At 32.2% G+C, this 17,158-nt stretch overlaps 1 protein-coding gene across 1 annotated transcript; it reads left to right on the top strand.

The window, feature by feature from the left end:
• The first annotated feature begins 266 nt into the window (after positions 1-266).
• Positions 267-9,004, top strand: LOC132756865 (structural maintenance of chromosomes protein 4-like). The gene is made up of 7 exons (XM_060748010.1): positions 267-398; positions 931-1,075; positions 1,608-1,781; positions 2,149-2,328; positions 3,858-4,090; positions 4,779-4,962; positions 6,437-9,004. The coding sequence occupies exons 1-7, from the start codon at positions 277-279 to the stop codon at positions 6,605-6,607; spliced, it is 1,209 nt and encodes a 402-aa protein (XP_060603993.1). The 5' UTR covers positions 267-276; the 3' UTR covers positions 6,608-9,004.
• The last annotated feature ends 8,154 nt before the right edge of the window (positions 9,005-17,158 follow it).

Genomic DNA, 17,158 nt, shown 5'->3' with positions numbered 1-17,158 from the left:
TTTTATCTACCCATCCACGTTAAGAAATAAATAAGCTTTGTTGATACCCTATGAAACTATATTGAACTTGCATGGTGCAAATTGTTTGCATTTACCCAGTTTGAAATGGATGTGCTATTTTATTTTTTTTTGCAATTTTTAAAACTTTGTTATTCTTGTCTTAAATGGAAAAAGGTAGACCTTCCTCAAAATTCCAAGTTGATGATATTTATACTTTAAGATAATAATATTTATACCAAACTAAACCTGTCATTTTTCAGACTTCACAACCAAATCATGGATATAGGAGGATCCAAGATGAACGCTGCTCAGTCACGTGTCAATGCTATACAGTCGCAGATAGACCAAGTTGTAGGTCAGATCACAAAGGCCAGTGTAGGTGTCAAAACCTCAGAAAGGTAATTTTAAGATATTTCTAACCAAACATAGTGTACATAAATTAATTTTCATTTAAGCAAATTTGTTGTTGCCAATACAGCAGAAAAGGAAATTATATGAACAGATTCAGAGCAGTATACCTCTTATTAAATAACATGGTGTTCGCTAGGAGATTACTTTTATATTAATAAGTCCTTATGATATTTAAGGATTCTTTTTTATTGCTTTAAAAGGTATCTGTAGCTTCTTGCTACACTATAAGAGAATAATTGTTAATTTAATGGCATATGTTTTGTATTCTGTTAGCTTTTAGCCTTTGCTGCTGTTGAAATTGTTTGATTAAACTGATCATACTTTGAAATTGGTATTATCATTTATAAATTTTAGTGATTTTAGTTGCAAAATACTAAGATCAAGCAGCCAATAGTATGATTCTGAGTCTCATCAAATTGCACTGATCTGCATGTAATCCTGGCTCTGTTCTTGCAATACAAGCAAATCATCTGTGGTGCCAAGGTTTTAACAGTTAAAACAAATATTTTCTTATGTCAGGAACTTGAAGAAAGCTGAGGATAAGTTGGCCAGTTTGTATGACGAGATAGAAGAGAATAAAGAGGATGTGAAAAACCTGGAGGCTAAACTTGGAGAACTGGAGGTTGAGGCAACCAAAGTTATGGAGGCATACCAGGAATCACAGGTAAAATTGAACATGTCTTTGTTTTATTAGGCAAAGTTAATGAATTTTGTTTTAAGCAAAGTTAATAAATGGTTGAGGGTTGCTGATTTGGATAATTTGCCTCTTTGTAGTATGGACTTATTTTCGTGTCATTTGACAACATGATGGACTTTCTGTCATATATTGTTAATAATTCAGGAATTTGTAAATCACTTGTCCACACATTGTGACAGATACAGGGATGTTGATTCTTTTATGTAAGTTAAATGCTTACAGATATTACCCAGCTGCATGCTTATGCATAAAATAATATACAGAGAGGCACATGAGGTCTTCTTTCACAAGTAAAGCTGGAAATTCATCATTTGATCTCTGTCACTGTTTGTTAAAATCCAAACATAAATTTTGTTTATAATTCCTACATTTGGATTTGTGATACAGACCAATCTTATCCTGCTAGCTTATTTTCATACCATAATAGAGTTGTCTTTTTTTTCCCCAATATTAACAGTTGTTTTGAAAATGATAAAAAACTGTGCTTGTTTACTCTCAGGACACAATGCGTGAAGCAGTAAAAGCCCTAGATGAGGTAAACAAAGAACTGGCAGAGTTGGAAGAGGAAGAGAACAAGATACAGAAAGAAGTTGTAGATGTGAAAGCAGATCTGGACAGGTGTCAAAATCTAATGAAAGAAAACCAGGCTAAACTCAAACATTGGAAGAAAGAGGTAAGTTTGTAAATGCGATGTTATCTATTTGTTAATATTGCAGTTTTTGTCAAAACTTTTAGTATAATCTAAAATACGCATCACTTTCAGAATTCATGCATTAAAGTCAGCACAACAAAATAAAAATACGCTTGTATGTCAAAAGACAAGTGTGAAGAATAGAAGTGTAAAAATCATAAAATACAATATGTTTCTATTTTATTGCATTAAAAACTAAAAATTCTGTAGAGGCTGTCTGTAGGTCTTTATCTATATCTTTAAATACAAATATTGTTACCATATTATAACTAAACTTATGTACATGAATATATGACTTTTAAATCCAACTTCAAAAACAATAACTAGTATTCTATCAATTATATTGTAGCTGTCACATTTAACACTGACACCTATAGACAGGCAGGAGGTTGAAGAGTTACAGACATTATCAGAGGAGGATTTAGATGGCATTAAAGTAGATGAGTTAAAGTTTCAAATCACAACGCAGGAAGAAAAACTCCAACATATGAAGCCCAACATGGCTGCCATTGCTGAATATAGAAAGAAGGTATAAGAGCAGCCCAGTCTTATACTTGTTTTATCCTCACCTCCCTGAATCAGTATAAATGGACTTTTCTTGCTTTGAATTCAGATCTGTCCATTTTACATTTTAGGGATTTAAGTATTACATTATCAAATAAAATTGAGTATTGGTTATGCTATATTATGGTGACACAGGTCTGTTGTTACTACCTCAAATCTGCTATGACAAATTTGGTAACAAGTACATTCAATTTTGAATTTTATTTCATGTACCCAACAGAACGGGTCTGATAATATGCACAGAATGTGTTCGTAACAGGATCTACATCTGAATTGTATTAAATTTTTGTTGATAATATGATCGATAACCTTTACCATAAAATCACTCCTACTTGACTAGCAATAAGATGAGTTATATTGTTTTCACTACCATTACTATGTTTAATATTTGAGAATAGTTTATTGATAGGTTTGTCGATTATTTTCTACTTTTTTACATGTGACAACTCTACTGCATTTTTAGCTCGACTTTTCTATGAAAAGGGGAGCTATCCTACTCGCCCCGGCGTCGGCGTTGGCGTCACACCTTGGTTAAGTTTTTCGTACCACCCCACTTTATTTCAGAAGTATTACAAGTATGGCTTTGAAACTTACCATACTTGTTCACCATCATAACCTCCATCTACAGACAAGAGTACATAACTCTGTCAAGGTTTTTGACAGAATTATGGCCCTTTTTTGACTTAGAAAGTGTATTGAGCTTGGTTAAGTTTTTTGTACCACCTCACTTTATTTCAAAACCATTGGAGGTATTGCTTTGAAACTGACCATACTTGTTTACCATCACGACCTTCATCAACAGACAAGAGGACATAACTCTGTCAAGGTTTTTGACAGAATTATGCCCCTTTTTGACTTAGAAAATACATTGAATATGGGTAAAATCCACTTATTGCCTTAACCCTTTGAGATATTGCTTTGAAACTTTTAATGCTATTTCACATCATTACCCCCATCTGTACGCAAGAGAAGGTAACTCTGTCAAGGATTTGTTTTAAAAATTAAGGCCTTTTATCGACTTAGAATCTTCGTTAAGTTTTTAGTACCAGTCCACTTTTTGACTGAACTGTTTGAGATATTAATTTGAAAGTTGGAATACTTGTTTACAATCATGATTCCCAAACATGTCCAGGAGAAGGTAATTCTGTCAAAGATTTTATTTGAATTATGGCCCTTAACTGTCAATGTTTTGTATTATAGGCAAGCACTAAAAAACTTAAAAAATCTAAAAAAATTCATTCCTATCCACTGAACCTGCAGTGTTCAAGGGTATCACACAATTCAGTAAAATAATTCTTCACTAAATATCTTAATGCTCATGGCCATTGTTCACTTTAAAAATACAGAGATTCTTGTATTGCCTTTTACTGCAAAAACTTTTTTTATTGGCAAGCAATAAAAAAGTCGAGCGCGCTGTCTTACGGACAGCTCTTGTTGTTGGGTTGAGTCAGTATTATAACATAGGGAATACTATCTTTTGTAATATGTTATTAGGAAGAATTATACCTTCAACGTGTGGCCGAGCTAGATCAGATCACAGAGTTTCGTGACAAGCAGCGTAAATACCATGAGGATCTACGTAAACAGAGGCTTGATGAGTTTATGTCGGGTTTCAGCGTGATAACATATAAACTGAAGGAAATGTACCAGATGATCACTCTAGGAGGAGATGCCGAACTTGAACTTGTCGACTCACTCGATCCATTCTCTGAAGGAATTGTATTCAGGTTTGTGTAACAAATAATTTACTTAATTGATTACGTTATGAATAATATGTATATAACACTTTTTAGTACTGGGTGGTTCATGTGAATGGTATGGAATTTACTGTAAACACTGATTAAGAAAACTGTCTGCAGACGACTGTTTAAAAACCCGAAATTATCCCAGATTCATTAAGATAACAAGATTAAATCAGGAACCAGTGATGATTTTCTTGTAAAGTTACAAGAATGTGCTGCAAGAAAATATACAAATTATAATTAAGAATTATTTCTATTTTATATGTTATGTGAACAATTCAGTTAAAGATTTTTTTTATGGTTTTATATCATAAATCTGATGCTCAAATGAAGATTTATCAATGTTGTAAGTTTAAAAAAGCATTAATAGTAAAGATATTACCGGATTTAACATTTCATGTTAATAACGGGAAGTAATTAAAAATTTATTTTCGATAACGTCTAGGCCAGTTTTTTTGTTGTTTTTTTTTTCAATAAAAAAATGATTGCATTAATTTTAATGTTTAGTAATAATGTTTATAAGCATTTGCTGCTCATATTTAACATATTTTTGGTTGTTTGGAAATTATTTTAGAAGAATAATTATATACAAATATAAAATTTCACTTTACTGTTGTTACATCCTTAAATTACAACATACAGGATCTTTAACATTTATGCTACTTCATTACAGTGTGCGTCCACCAAAGAAGTCATGGAAGAATATATCAAACTTGTCAGGTGGCGAGAAAACCCTCAGTTCTCTTGCACTAGTATTTGCTCTACATCATTTTAAACCTACACCTCTATATGTGATGGACGAGATAGATGCCGCCCTTGACTTTAAGAATGTCTCTATTGTGGCTAACTACATAAAGGTAAGAATAATTAACAATCATCATGGTATATTTGTTAAATGGACTTCTTATGCTTTGAATTTCGAAAAGTATTTAGTAAATGAGAGGGACTTAAAGGGACTCCACTGAGGTTTAAAGGCCTAAAAAAAGAACATTTGAATTTCTTACATGAATGAGCTGGGGCATTTTAAACAGATATATATGAAAAGATAGTTAAGAAATGTACTTTTGAAATAAATTGAAAATCGTATTTTTATGCTTTTCTTAGCCCGATTTGAGTGAAAAGCGTTTAAACGCTTTTCATTTTGAGTAATTTTTTTACAATTTGAATAAGTATTCTGGAAAAACGAAGTGCGTGAATGATCTGAAATTTTGCAGAATGATTAGTTGTCTTAACCTACATCAAATGGTACATTTATCTGAAAAAATTATTTTCAGTCCCATCATGTCAAAAAACTTCAGTGGAGTCCCTTTAAGTAACAAAAATACTGGAATTTAGGTGCCATTAATATATTGATTGGTCAGACTCTAATGATTGAAGGAAGTTATATATTAATGGATTTTATTTGATTTCTTGGGGTAATATAATAATGTATGCTATAATATATCAGGAGGTTGTATCTTAATGCATGTCATGTGATTTCAATAGGTTTTACATCTATATTCATGTAGATGATTTCAGAAGGTTATATGTTTATGTATATTATATGATTTCAGGAGGTTATATATTTATGTATATCATATGATTTTAGGAGGTTATATATCTATGTATATTATATGATTGCAGGAGGTTATATATTTATGTATATTATATGATTTTAGGAGGTTTTATATTTACTTATACATGTATTATATGATTTCAGGAGGTTATATATTTATGTATATTATATGATTGCAGGAGGTTATATATTTATGTATATTATATGATTACAGGAGGTTATATATTTATGTATATTATATGATTTCAGGAGGTTATATATTTGTTATATTTATGTATATTATATGATTGCAGGAGGTTATATATTTATGTATATTATATGATTGCAGGAGGTTATATATTTATGTATATTATATGATTGCAGGAGGTTATATATTTATGTATATTATATGATTTCAGGAGGTTATATTTATGTATATTATGATTTCAGGAGGTTATATATTTATGTATATTATATGATTTCAGGAGGTTATATATTTATGTATATTATATGATTGCAGGAGGTTATATATTTATGTATATTATATGATTTCAGGAGGTTATATATTTATGTATATTATATGATTTCAGGAGGTTATATATTTATGTATATTATATGATTGCAGGTTATATATTTATGTATATTATATGATTTCAGGAGGTTATATATTTATGTATATTATGTGATTGCAGGAGGTTATATATTTATGTATATTATATGATTTCAGGAGGTTATATATTTATGTATATTATATGATTTTAGGAGGTTATATATTTATGTATATTATATGATTTTAGGAGAGGACAAAGAATGCTCAGTTCATCATTATATCTCTACGTAACAATATGTTTGAGCTGGCAGACAGATTAGTGGGTATTTATAAGACTGACAATTGTACAAAATCGGTGACAATAAACCCAAATAAACTAGCAATACCTCTTCAAGAAGTGGACACAAATGCTGCATAAATCAGGGAATGAACTTTGACACTGCATTAAGCAAGATGTGGACCTGGACACTGCATAAATCAACACATGAGTCTGACCTAAACTTTGTTCTACACAATTTGGACCTGAACTCTGCATAGGGAATTAAAAATATTGTACCATCGTAGTTTGTAGATAATAAACATTGTATTTGTAATATTATCAAAGTTCAATATAATGGTTATTGTGATTTACAAATGTATAGTGTGTACAGAATCTTTTAAAATATGAAGTGAGACAGTTGAGAAATTGCCAAACAAGACCAAATTATACTTGCTGTTGATATTAAGAGACATTCAAATGTCAAACTTTCTTTTGTATTGAATCTGAAGATTTGCCTTTTTAAATGAAACTATTCACATGAAGTGATTTTGCTGACAGAAATTTAGAAAGCCTTTAATATGTAATATCTAACACAGACACTTGGGGTGTGGAGCTAAAAACGCCTTTAAAATCCAAATAAAATGTATATTTGTCAATTCCAGCACATGTGCTGGGCTTTGAAGATGAGAACCAGTCAGCTATAGGCGGAGCCATTCGGTAATATGTTGGTTCCCATAACTCAAAGCATGGCGTATTTGTATACCACAAAGCTGGGGAGCCACGTTTGAATCTGTCGAAAGATTTTATAAATGGAGTAAAATGGCGATAATCTTGATGTTTATTCCGCCTCTTGCGTTGTTTATATTGATGTTGAAGTTTAAAATTGACCATCATTGTGGAGAATTATGTCTTCTGTGACGATGGACCATGGATTATGTGAAAATATTGGAAATGGAGTAAAATACATGGTGATAATAACGGTAGCTGTGCAGATTTTTTCTGGCGAACATTTTTATCTTTTGTATTATTGTAGACATTGAATTTTTTTTTCAAAACGGCTTATATTTAGTTTTTTGTATATATATGATCAGTACATGTGCTGGGATTGACAAATATACATTTTATTTGGATTTTAAAGGCGTTTTTAGCTGTCTGTGAAAGCTAATATTGTGTGTATCTGTTAACAAATTTGTATGTATTGAATTATTGTAGCATCAGCTTATTTTGCATGTCTCTAATTTTGGAAATTCAATTTTTTCTAGTTAAAAGATTAAATGTTTGAAATTCAAAACAAAGTTACAAATCTATTTTTTTTTGTGATTTTGAGGGTACTTTACATAATATATGTTAGGTTTTTAATGTGGTTGCGTTTTAGTTGCACCAACTTTGTAAAGATCATTATCATGGCAACTTTTCAGCTGGTTATCTATTTGTTGCCAATTGATTATAAAAAGTTAAACTCCTTTAGTAAATGGTATGTCTAACTTACTCAAATAGAATTACAATACAACCATAAGGCAACAATTTGGATGGAATTTCATGGATGAAATAGAATGTCAAATAATGTTGTACATATGATACAGATCTTTTGTTTCATGATTGATTATGTTATAGAACTTTAACTACAGCGCAGTTTATTAGATCAGATGTTCTCAATCTTGAATTTACTGGGTTCGTACAAATAACCTTTTGATTTCTTTTCACGTACATGTATATAAATCAGTGTGTATATAATTATTTAATCATGAGTGTGGCCTTCTTTTCTTAATATCTGACTGGCTAACTTATTCTATAAACCTCTTTTCTCTGACTTTTTTCCTTCTTTATTGACTTCTGTGTAGAAATGTATTCAAATAACTAAAACTTGATCTTGAAGTTTTGTTTATTGCACATGCTCTGATTTTTTATTCTTTGGCATAAAGGTTGTACATAGTTTTTCCATATATATTTGAGTATCCACAAAGTGTGTTCATTTTGAAGAAGTTCATAAGTGCCAGTGCATTGTGTTTATATGTAATATTTCCTAAGGGTTTTATGAAAAACAGTGTGGTATTTATAGTTCTACAATCAGTATAAGTTTACTTCATAAATATATAGCAAAGGTTTTGTTAAATTCAGAGCTGATGTATAAGATGTAGCATCAGTTCCGTGGTACTGTCAAAAAATGCATTTTTTTCATACCTACAGCTTGGTTTATAGATTTTACATAAATTTATTTATACTGACCCTTATTACTTATCAAAATCGTCATTGATAAGATTTTCAGGATATGTTTCTAGTTGTGGCCACAGTGGTCAAATGGTTAATGTTGCAGGTTTTACTACAGTATATATCTCATTCTGGCAAGATGGCATTCATTTCTTTGCTTTGCATTTGGCTTCAGGGAATGAAATCTTCCATTGTGGTTAAGACATCCAATTCACTATGGATTATGATTTCTGTTGCAAGGCGTTGTAGTAAGATAATTGATGAACTCTCATGCATTATTTCATGCTCGAATGGGCAGTGTTGGAATGACAGATGATTTGTTAAATTGTTGTACACTTTTCTTGGATGCATATGTTCATCTCAAACAGAGGGATTTGGATTATCTGTCTGCAGTCTTAAATATTATGTCACAGTGTTTGCAACAAACTAAAGAAAATAAACGATGTTTATAGCTGATATTTCATATAATGATAAACATTTTAATAAAAACAATATTTCATAACAACTAAATCGGGTTTTTCTTTATTCTTTACCAATTTATTCTTTACCAATCGGTGCAAAAGTTTGCACTTATACAGCGCATTAACCAGTTATGTTAATTATACAATAGCTAGGGATACGGACTCACTTTTTCTTGTTCGAAATATTTTCTATAATAATGAACGAATTTACACCAAAATTAACGTTTATATCAGCATTGATTCTATACGGCTAATTCCTGTACCAAAATACAAGGAAATGATCTCAGAAAAAAGATGTATGTAGTCTATGCTTTATGAGGGTCCATCAGCCGTAAAAGCACGAGACCGAGTACGGACCCATGACTTGTAACCAGTCCTGCCCTTACAGGGTTAATTTTTAAATGGTTTACCTCTGTGCAATTTTCAGGGTATAAGTCAAAAGTAAAATTTTTAGCAGAAAGTATAGGTCACTGTACAGTTATCAATAAATACCTAAACGTACATTAAGCGGAGACACTATAAAACAGGCAAATAAAACTAAAGCAAAGGACACATTCGTTCAAGTCGTCTCTTGTACTCTTTGTACCCGTACTAGTTTGTACCACTCGAGATTAGCCAAATGTATCTTTCGTGTTTCGGCGCCATATGGCCTAAAGCGTGTTGGTGTGCCGTAAAACCAAACAAAACAATCTGTAGGCAGCTGGTCTCAGGTACAAGTTCTGGTCTTTGTTTACTTTTAGCATGTTAAGTTCTTCTGCCACATGGAGGTATGATAGCAAATCATCTACACCATACTGCTTCAAAATCGCTTACGATTACACTAAGCGGGCGCGTTGTCTTGGAATAGTTGTTTAAAAAATGTGCAAGTGCAAATTTATAGGTATCAGATAAAAGCAAGTTAAAAGAAGAATACAGGACTGAGATAAAAAAAAAAACTGACTTGTAGAAAGGATGCAGCTGCCCAGTAGACTATCACAAGATTGTGTTGGATTTTGTAGAGTAGGGTAACAGAGCTTATGTTGCGCCTCTGCTCTAGTTTGCAATTAAGATAATTGTTCAATTTAGATACATTTGTACACTAAATTGTATGGTGTTATTGTAGTCATTATATAACATATCTGGCAGCTGACATTTGAACTTGTTCTAATTTTTAAACCAGACATTTTTGTCAAGGATGCCAAAAAGTAGAACAGGTATTATAACTGGGACCTTACATATGTTTTATAGGCAGTTTCTTTGACCTTTTTGATGGAAGTTTTAACATTTCTTTTTACAGTAAGGCAGATAAAGTTTGATGTAAGTGGTAAATGCATTACTATTCGACGAAGACTTTAATTCTTTACGCGAATCAAACATACATGTATAGTTTTACATTAGACAAACTAGTATAATTGATTTTTAAGAATGATATATATCAAGCACTTTGTTTCTTTAAATGATGGAAATAAACCCTGACACTTGTTTGTTTGATTTGGTTTTACGTCACACCGATACCGTATAGTTCATTTGGCGACGTTCCAGCTTTACTGGTGCGTTATTTCAGGCACATACGGGCACCTGAGTAGAAACCTTGACACAACCACCCGATACTGAATATGAACTTACTTATCTGTTTATCTTCTTCATCTACCCATGTGATATAATCTACTCTTCGTTTTAAACAATCGTAAAATATATCTAAATGTTTTGAGATGGTCCCATTCATTGAAGAAGATAATCATTTTCGAAAAATAACTGTATGAATAGACTATTTTCTGTTTAATGTTTCACCATTGAATACCTACTTTCGGAAAAAGCATGACATTTATTGAGGCCCCGACAGCTTTTTTAGCATTTCGTGTGACATGCATTGGCTATATCATGTCTTCTTGATCATAATTGGAGGTCACTTTACAAGGTCCATAACTCTAACTATATGCAAACTCTGCTTACTTACCGGTCTTAGAGACTTGTGTGATGCTTTGTTTTTCGTTATAAGATGTATGACTTCTAAGAAAAATACTTTAGTTCAGTGATATTTTATTTTCTAAACTACCCTTGTGACTGAGGGGTTGCCTTGAAGGGTTGAGGCATCATAATTGCAGCCATCGTTTAACCCTGCATGATCCTAAGAGGCGACTTACTGTATCTCTTTACACCAGCAGGTGAGGTGGTTTTGATCCCTGGTGTTGCCTCAAGTTTGTAACACCCGAAGTTAGCCAATTTGAAATCATCTTTCCTGTTTCGGCGCCATATGACCTAAATTGTATTGTTGCGCCGTAAAACAAACAAACATTTTTTTCTGGTCATATTTTTATCATTGATATGTCAATATATTGACGCTTGAACATTTTATGCATTTGTTGCAATTATTTAAAAGACGACGATGGTATTGAATTTGTCACACACACACACACACACACACGCACGCACGCACACACACACACACGCACACACACGCGCGCACGCACGTACGCACGCACACACACACACACACACACACGGTTTTGAGTGAGCACAATAACTTTTTTTTTCGTTTCAAAACTACATTTTATTTACGATTTTATATAGGACTTTAATCTTTTTCATATTTTAGTTGAGGGAGTTATTGTTATCATACTTATATCAGTTTAAAAGTCTTGGAAGAAATTTCTTCTGCACACGAATGATCAGATATACTGTCATCTAAATATGCGATAAGAGCCTCCTTTTGCGTATTACCGTTGATCGATACAAAACGCTTAAAATGCTTCATAAACAAGTCATTCAATATCGGATTGTTAAACTGTTACATTGTGATCATATAAATCTAGGAATACGAATGAAATAATGCAGTAAGTATTTTTTTTAATTGCATCTAGCGGGTCTATACTTAATTTTCAGACAAAGTGGTTATAATGTATACATTAAAATGGAGCTGTTAAAATGTGTTTGATTACAAAGAACATATATTTTCATATGCATTTGGTAGTGGTTGGAATCGGTTAAAACATTTGAGGCGATAGTGCGAAAATTAAGCGAATGATTAATTAATCATGTAAGAGTAACAATTATGATGTATTTTAGTCAGAAATGTTAGTTAATAAATCATGCCATGTACAAAAAAATGTATGTAACTAAATTTGATTTCAAATTTCAGTCTTTTTTTAATATCACAATGACCAGCTTTGCAAGCCTGGCTTTTTACCGACATCGGTCAATAGGTTAATTAATGTAGTGTATCCGGAATACATGACGAGAGTGCCAAGAAACCAAGACATTTATCAAAAAAAAAAAAAAAAAAAAAAAAAAAAAATAAGTCAACAAGTTCTTTTCTATCATCCTCAGGTCAAAAACGTTTCAATCATCATTTCATACTTTAGTAAACAATCTTTTTAACACTACCATATAGCAAGAAATAAATTAAATAATTAAATGAAATATTGTTTTAGAATATGGGTAAAAGTGAAGAGAAAAGAAAAAGAGGGCCCATGATGGCCCTTGAGGTCCTCACCTGTATAGTTAGGCCTCCCCCAGGGGCCGGGGGCAATTTTTAGTCCATGCAAGGGGGCGTTTTATTTGAACAAATTGTGACACCCAAAGAAGAGCAGCTAAACATCTAAGCTCTGAGCTCATTTGGTTTTTGTGCAAAGAAGGATTTGTTAAAAGATTCTTACAACAAAAAATTTAAAAAAAAGGGACCCCCCTAGGGGGGGGCAATTTTACCCGGGGTTTTTATTTAAAACAAATTTTAGAAAATTACTAGAAAAAATTTTTTGGATGCAAATACAAAAACTTTACTTTTTTGGTTTTTTTACAAAAAATTTTTAATTTTTTGTTTAAAATGGGGGAAAATCAATACCCCCGGGGGGGGCCAATTTTGCCCCCGGGGCTTTTTTTTTAAAACCCAAACTTGTAAACTCCCCTAGAAGATGTTTTTTTGCTTAAAAACTAAACTCTAGCAAATTTGGGGTTTCCCTTAAAAGAAATTTTTAATTTTTTCCTTACAAAATACCCAGGAAAAAAAATTGACCCCTGGACGGGGCCTTTTTTGACCCCCAAGGCTTTTTTTGGAAAAAACTTGTAAAACCCATTAAAACATTTTTCCCATGCGAAATATACTTAGCTCTAGCTCTTTTAAGTTTCTTTAAAAAAGAGTTTTTTTTAAGTTTTTACTATAAATGCATATTAGGGAAAATCAATGACCCCCTGGGGCGGGGTCCCCAATTTTTGACCCAGCGTTTATTGTGGAAACGAAACTTCGTAGAGACGTCCGTTGAAAACTTTGTGCATCCAAATTTATCTAAGCTCTAGCTTCTTTGGGTCTTTTTTAGAAGAAGAATATTTAAAGCTGTTGGTTCCTATATGAGTTCTGCATGGAATTTAAATTCTTTTGAACATTTTTAAAAAGTGACGACCAAAAAAGAGTTTCTGTAAAAGTTTTGGGTCAGATGGCCATGTTGGTTTAGGAGGAGATGTTGTTTGAAAAAGTTTGACGCCATTTTTGAAAGGAGCACGACGCAACCGACGGACGCAGATTGAATGACAAAAGAGCTCACCCTTTGAGCACTTTTGCCAGGTGAAGCTTTAAAAAGGGGAAAACACCTTTTTGGGGAATTTTTGAAGTAGGAAAGAATAAGCTTTTGCAGTGTCTACTTTATAATGACTGTGTAAGACTAACAAAACTTTTTAAAAAAATCTAGCGGACATTTTTCCTATTATCATCAAACTTTTCAAGGAGCTTGTCTAGGAAAAAGTTCAGAGTTCGAACATGGGTTCATCTCGGCGTGAAAAACTAGTCGCGGGGGAAAGCTAAAAAAATAAGAAAAACCCTTCTTAACACTCTAGTGGCTCAGATTTTACTCAATTATCATCAAAACTTGGTCAGGATGCTTTCAGATAATTAGCTCGGGATTAATTTCAACAGGGTCATCTCGGATGAAAAAAACTAGGTTTCACAGGAGCTAAAAAATAGAAAATAGAAAAACCTTGTTAAACACTCTAGTGGTCACCATTTTAGACTCGATTTCATAAAAACTTGGATCTTGTTAAAATTGTGGGAAAATTAAATTGGAGGAATTTAAAAATAGAAAACGTTAACACTCTAGGGGCATGTTTACCCAAAATTCCCTAAAAAATTTTCGAAATTTTTTTAGATTCCTAGTCATTTTAAATAGGGTTTCCCCGGAGGTCAAAAACTGGGGGCCCCACCGCCCAAATTGGAAAAAACCTTTTTTAAACACTCATTTTGGTGACATTTTATCCAAAATCATCAGATTTGGGTCAGGGAAAAGGGGTTTTTAAAATTTCCCTCGAAAATTTTTCAAACATGGTCATCTCGAAAAGAAAACTATTTTACGGGAGCTAAAATAAAAAAATTTTGGGTTAACACTAAATTTGCTACCGATACAAATACCTTAAATTTGGGTCTGAAAGGTTTTTGATGATTTCTAGGTCGAGTTCGAACATGGGTCACCCGGGATGAAAAACTAGCACGGGACAAAAAATAGAAAAACCTTTTTAACTTTTCTAGGGGTAAAAATTTTTAAACTCATTGGGGTCATCAAACGGTCAGATTTTTGGGGCCCCTTGGGGTATTTTCTCGAATGAGTTCGAATAGGGTAAATTTTCGATAAAAAAAACTGGGGTTCACAGGGGCTAAAAATATAAAAAAATCTTTTAACCTTTCTATTACTTTTTAATCCAAATTACCCTAGAAAGGGTCAAAATTTTGTTTTGAGGGGATTTTGGGGTAAGGTTAATATGAGCCCCTTTGGTCAAAAACTAGTAAACAATGTTTAAAAGGGGATAACCCTTTTGTTAAACTTATGTAAACATTATTGACTCACCTTTCCCAAAAAATGTTCAAAATGTTTGTCTATTTAATTTTCGATGTTTTCCCAAAGGGGGTCAGGTGAACACCCAGGGCCCAAAATTTTTCCCCTTTCTTTTTTTAGGAAAAAGGGACCGAAACATTACCCCCCGGGAGGGGTTCCCTATTTTTGTGTCCTGTTACCCACCCCAAAACTCGTCTGTTTTTAATTACTTGGAAAAACACCTGACTAATTTTTGCTGAAAATTGAGACAAAAATTTGACCAGGGGGTTAATAAAAATTGTCGGGGGACGCAGTGAATTCAACGTCTTAAAAACTCACCTTAAAACCAGCTCAAATAGTTTAAAAAATTTGACTAGAAATGGTCCTTAGATATTTTTATGTAGTTAATGAATTTTTTTAACCTTTGTTATTTGTCTAAAGATCAAATAATTTTGTTTTTAAAACACTCAAATAAAAAGTGTATTTTAATTGGCAAGTTAAAGGAAAGGAAACCTAAACAAAAAAATACTTCCTAAATAAAGGTAAAAGGGGAAAAACGTTTGTTTGATAATTTTACAAAACTTTGATGAAAGAAAATTGGGTCAGACAGGTAGATGTTTATTATGTTAAGGTCAGTGGGTAAAAACCTAGTTTAAAACCCTTTGTCTAACAAGTTAACAAAGAGCTTGACCCCTTGAAACTTGACTGAGTTTATGTGGAGGCATTCATGTTTTGTAAATTTTTGATGAAAAGGTAAGTTTTATAATAGCATTGTCAAAAGTGGTATAATATGGTCAGTTGAAATCTTGGTATTTTTGTTTGAGAAATAATAACTTCCTGCTGATATAAAACCTTAATTATCCACAACAAAAATGACTAGACACAAGTATTTCTTGATCGTTTTGTTTTCAGGTTAAACTCAACAAGTATAAATTATGGATATCTGGGATAAATAAGATGCAAGTAAAACGAAATTAAGTTATAGGTATTACTTTACAAGGAACCGATTTACCAAGCATGTCAACAAGTACCCCAAACAAAAGGGATGACAGCAATAATGATATTGATGATGTGGCAACAAACCAATTAGAAAAAGCAGAGATGGTTTTTAATTCTAAAAAAAGTTTTAGATAAAAAGACTCTGTCGGCCCAAAGTTATTTAAACGCGAAGGCACAAAAGGAAATTTTGGAAAAGAAACTTTTTGAAAAAAAAAACTCGCCTTCGGGTACCTTATTTTTGGAAAACAAGGGAAAAGGGGAAATACATAAGAGCCGTTTTTAAAAATTTTTGCGGGGAACGCAAAGTTTTAGTCAGAATCCTTCCCCAGCTGAATTTTCAGTTTTTTTCCAGAGTACTGTTTTAAGGGAGTTTATACCGGACATATACGGATAAAAGTAATTCGCGTTCATGGAATACTCAGTGGCAGAAACTTAAGCCTTCTGATCAACGTAACTGGCGTGAAAAACCGAAACATAGTCTTGGTGATATCCAAACTGAAGATGATTTACCACATATTTCAGATAGAGACACCATGTTAAGAAAAGCAGGAGAATAGAAAAATTTTTTGTTCTAAAAGTGCAGTTCAAACCAAAAAACACCTGGGATATAAGGAACTCAAAATGAAAACTAAAACTAATCTTGGAATCTCACAACTTTGAATTAAGATGAAAAGTGTTCAAGGTAAAATTTTCAAACCCTTTTTCATTTTAATTTCTAGATAAAAATCAAAACATACTTTAAAAGTTGACAAAAAACAGAAATTGCCCTTTAAAGAGTTTATTGAAAAGAAAAGGGAAAAAAATTCATTTCTTTAAAATTTTTTGACATCCCCGAAAAAACCCTTTTTTTGTGATACATTCCCACATGCTGATACTACTTTTTTAAACCCAAAGAAATAAATTCTTTCATTAGCTTTTTCCTTTTCATGCAAACCCGATTAAAAATAAAACAAACGCTGTCAAAAACAAAAAGTTTTAAAGGGGTTTCTTCAAATAAATTTATACATATTCAAGGGGGTCATCTCAATAACTGTTTTTTTTGGAAATGTATAAATTATCGGGCAAATAATAAATGGTAAAAAAATGTAGATGAATTGTTCTTATAAAAACATAGATAAAAAATTTTTCTTTCCTAACAAAGTAAAAAGAAGTAAACAATTTTGAAAAATTATTTTGATGCAATGGTCCAACCACCAGGAAAATTTTAGGGAAATTCAAAAAAACACCAGTTCAAGAAAATTTAAAGGGGGCGTTAAACCCCTTTTTAA

The sequence above is a fragment of the Ruditapes philippinarum genome, unplaced genomic scaffold, assembly GCF_026571515.1.
Source record: "Ruditapes philippinarum isolate M1 unplaced genomic scaffold, ASM2657151v2 ctg18122_1_1_1_1, whole genome shotgun sequence".
NCBI classification, from domain to species: Eukaryota; Metazoa; Mollusca; class Bivalvia; order Venerida; family Veneridae; genus Ruditapes; species Ruditapes philippinarum.
This window is presented reverse-complemented; position numbering and strand designations above follow the sequence as displayed.

Coding starts and splice junctions, on each gene's coding strand:
- LOC132756865 (XM_060748010.1), top strand. CDS start 277: ATGGATATAGGAGGATCCAAGATGAACGCTGCTCAGTCACGTGTCAAT. Junction 1,782..2,148: donor TCAAACATTGGAAGAAAGAG/GTAAGTTTGTAA, acceptor ATTATATTGTAG/CTGTCACATTTAACACTGAC. Junction 4,963..6,436: donor TTGTGGCTAACTACATAAAG/GTAAGAATAATT, acceptor ATATGATTTTAG/GAGAGGACAAAGAATGCTCA.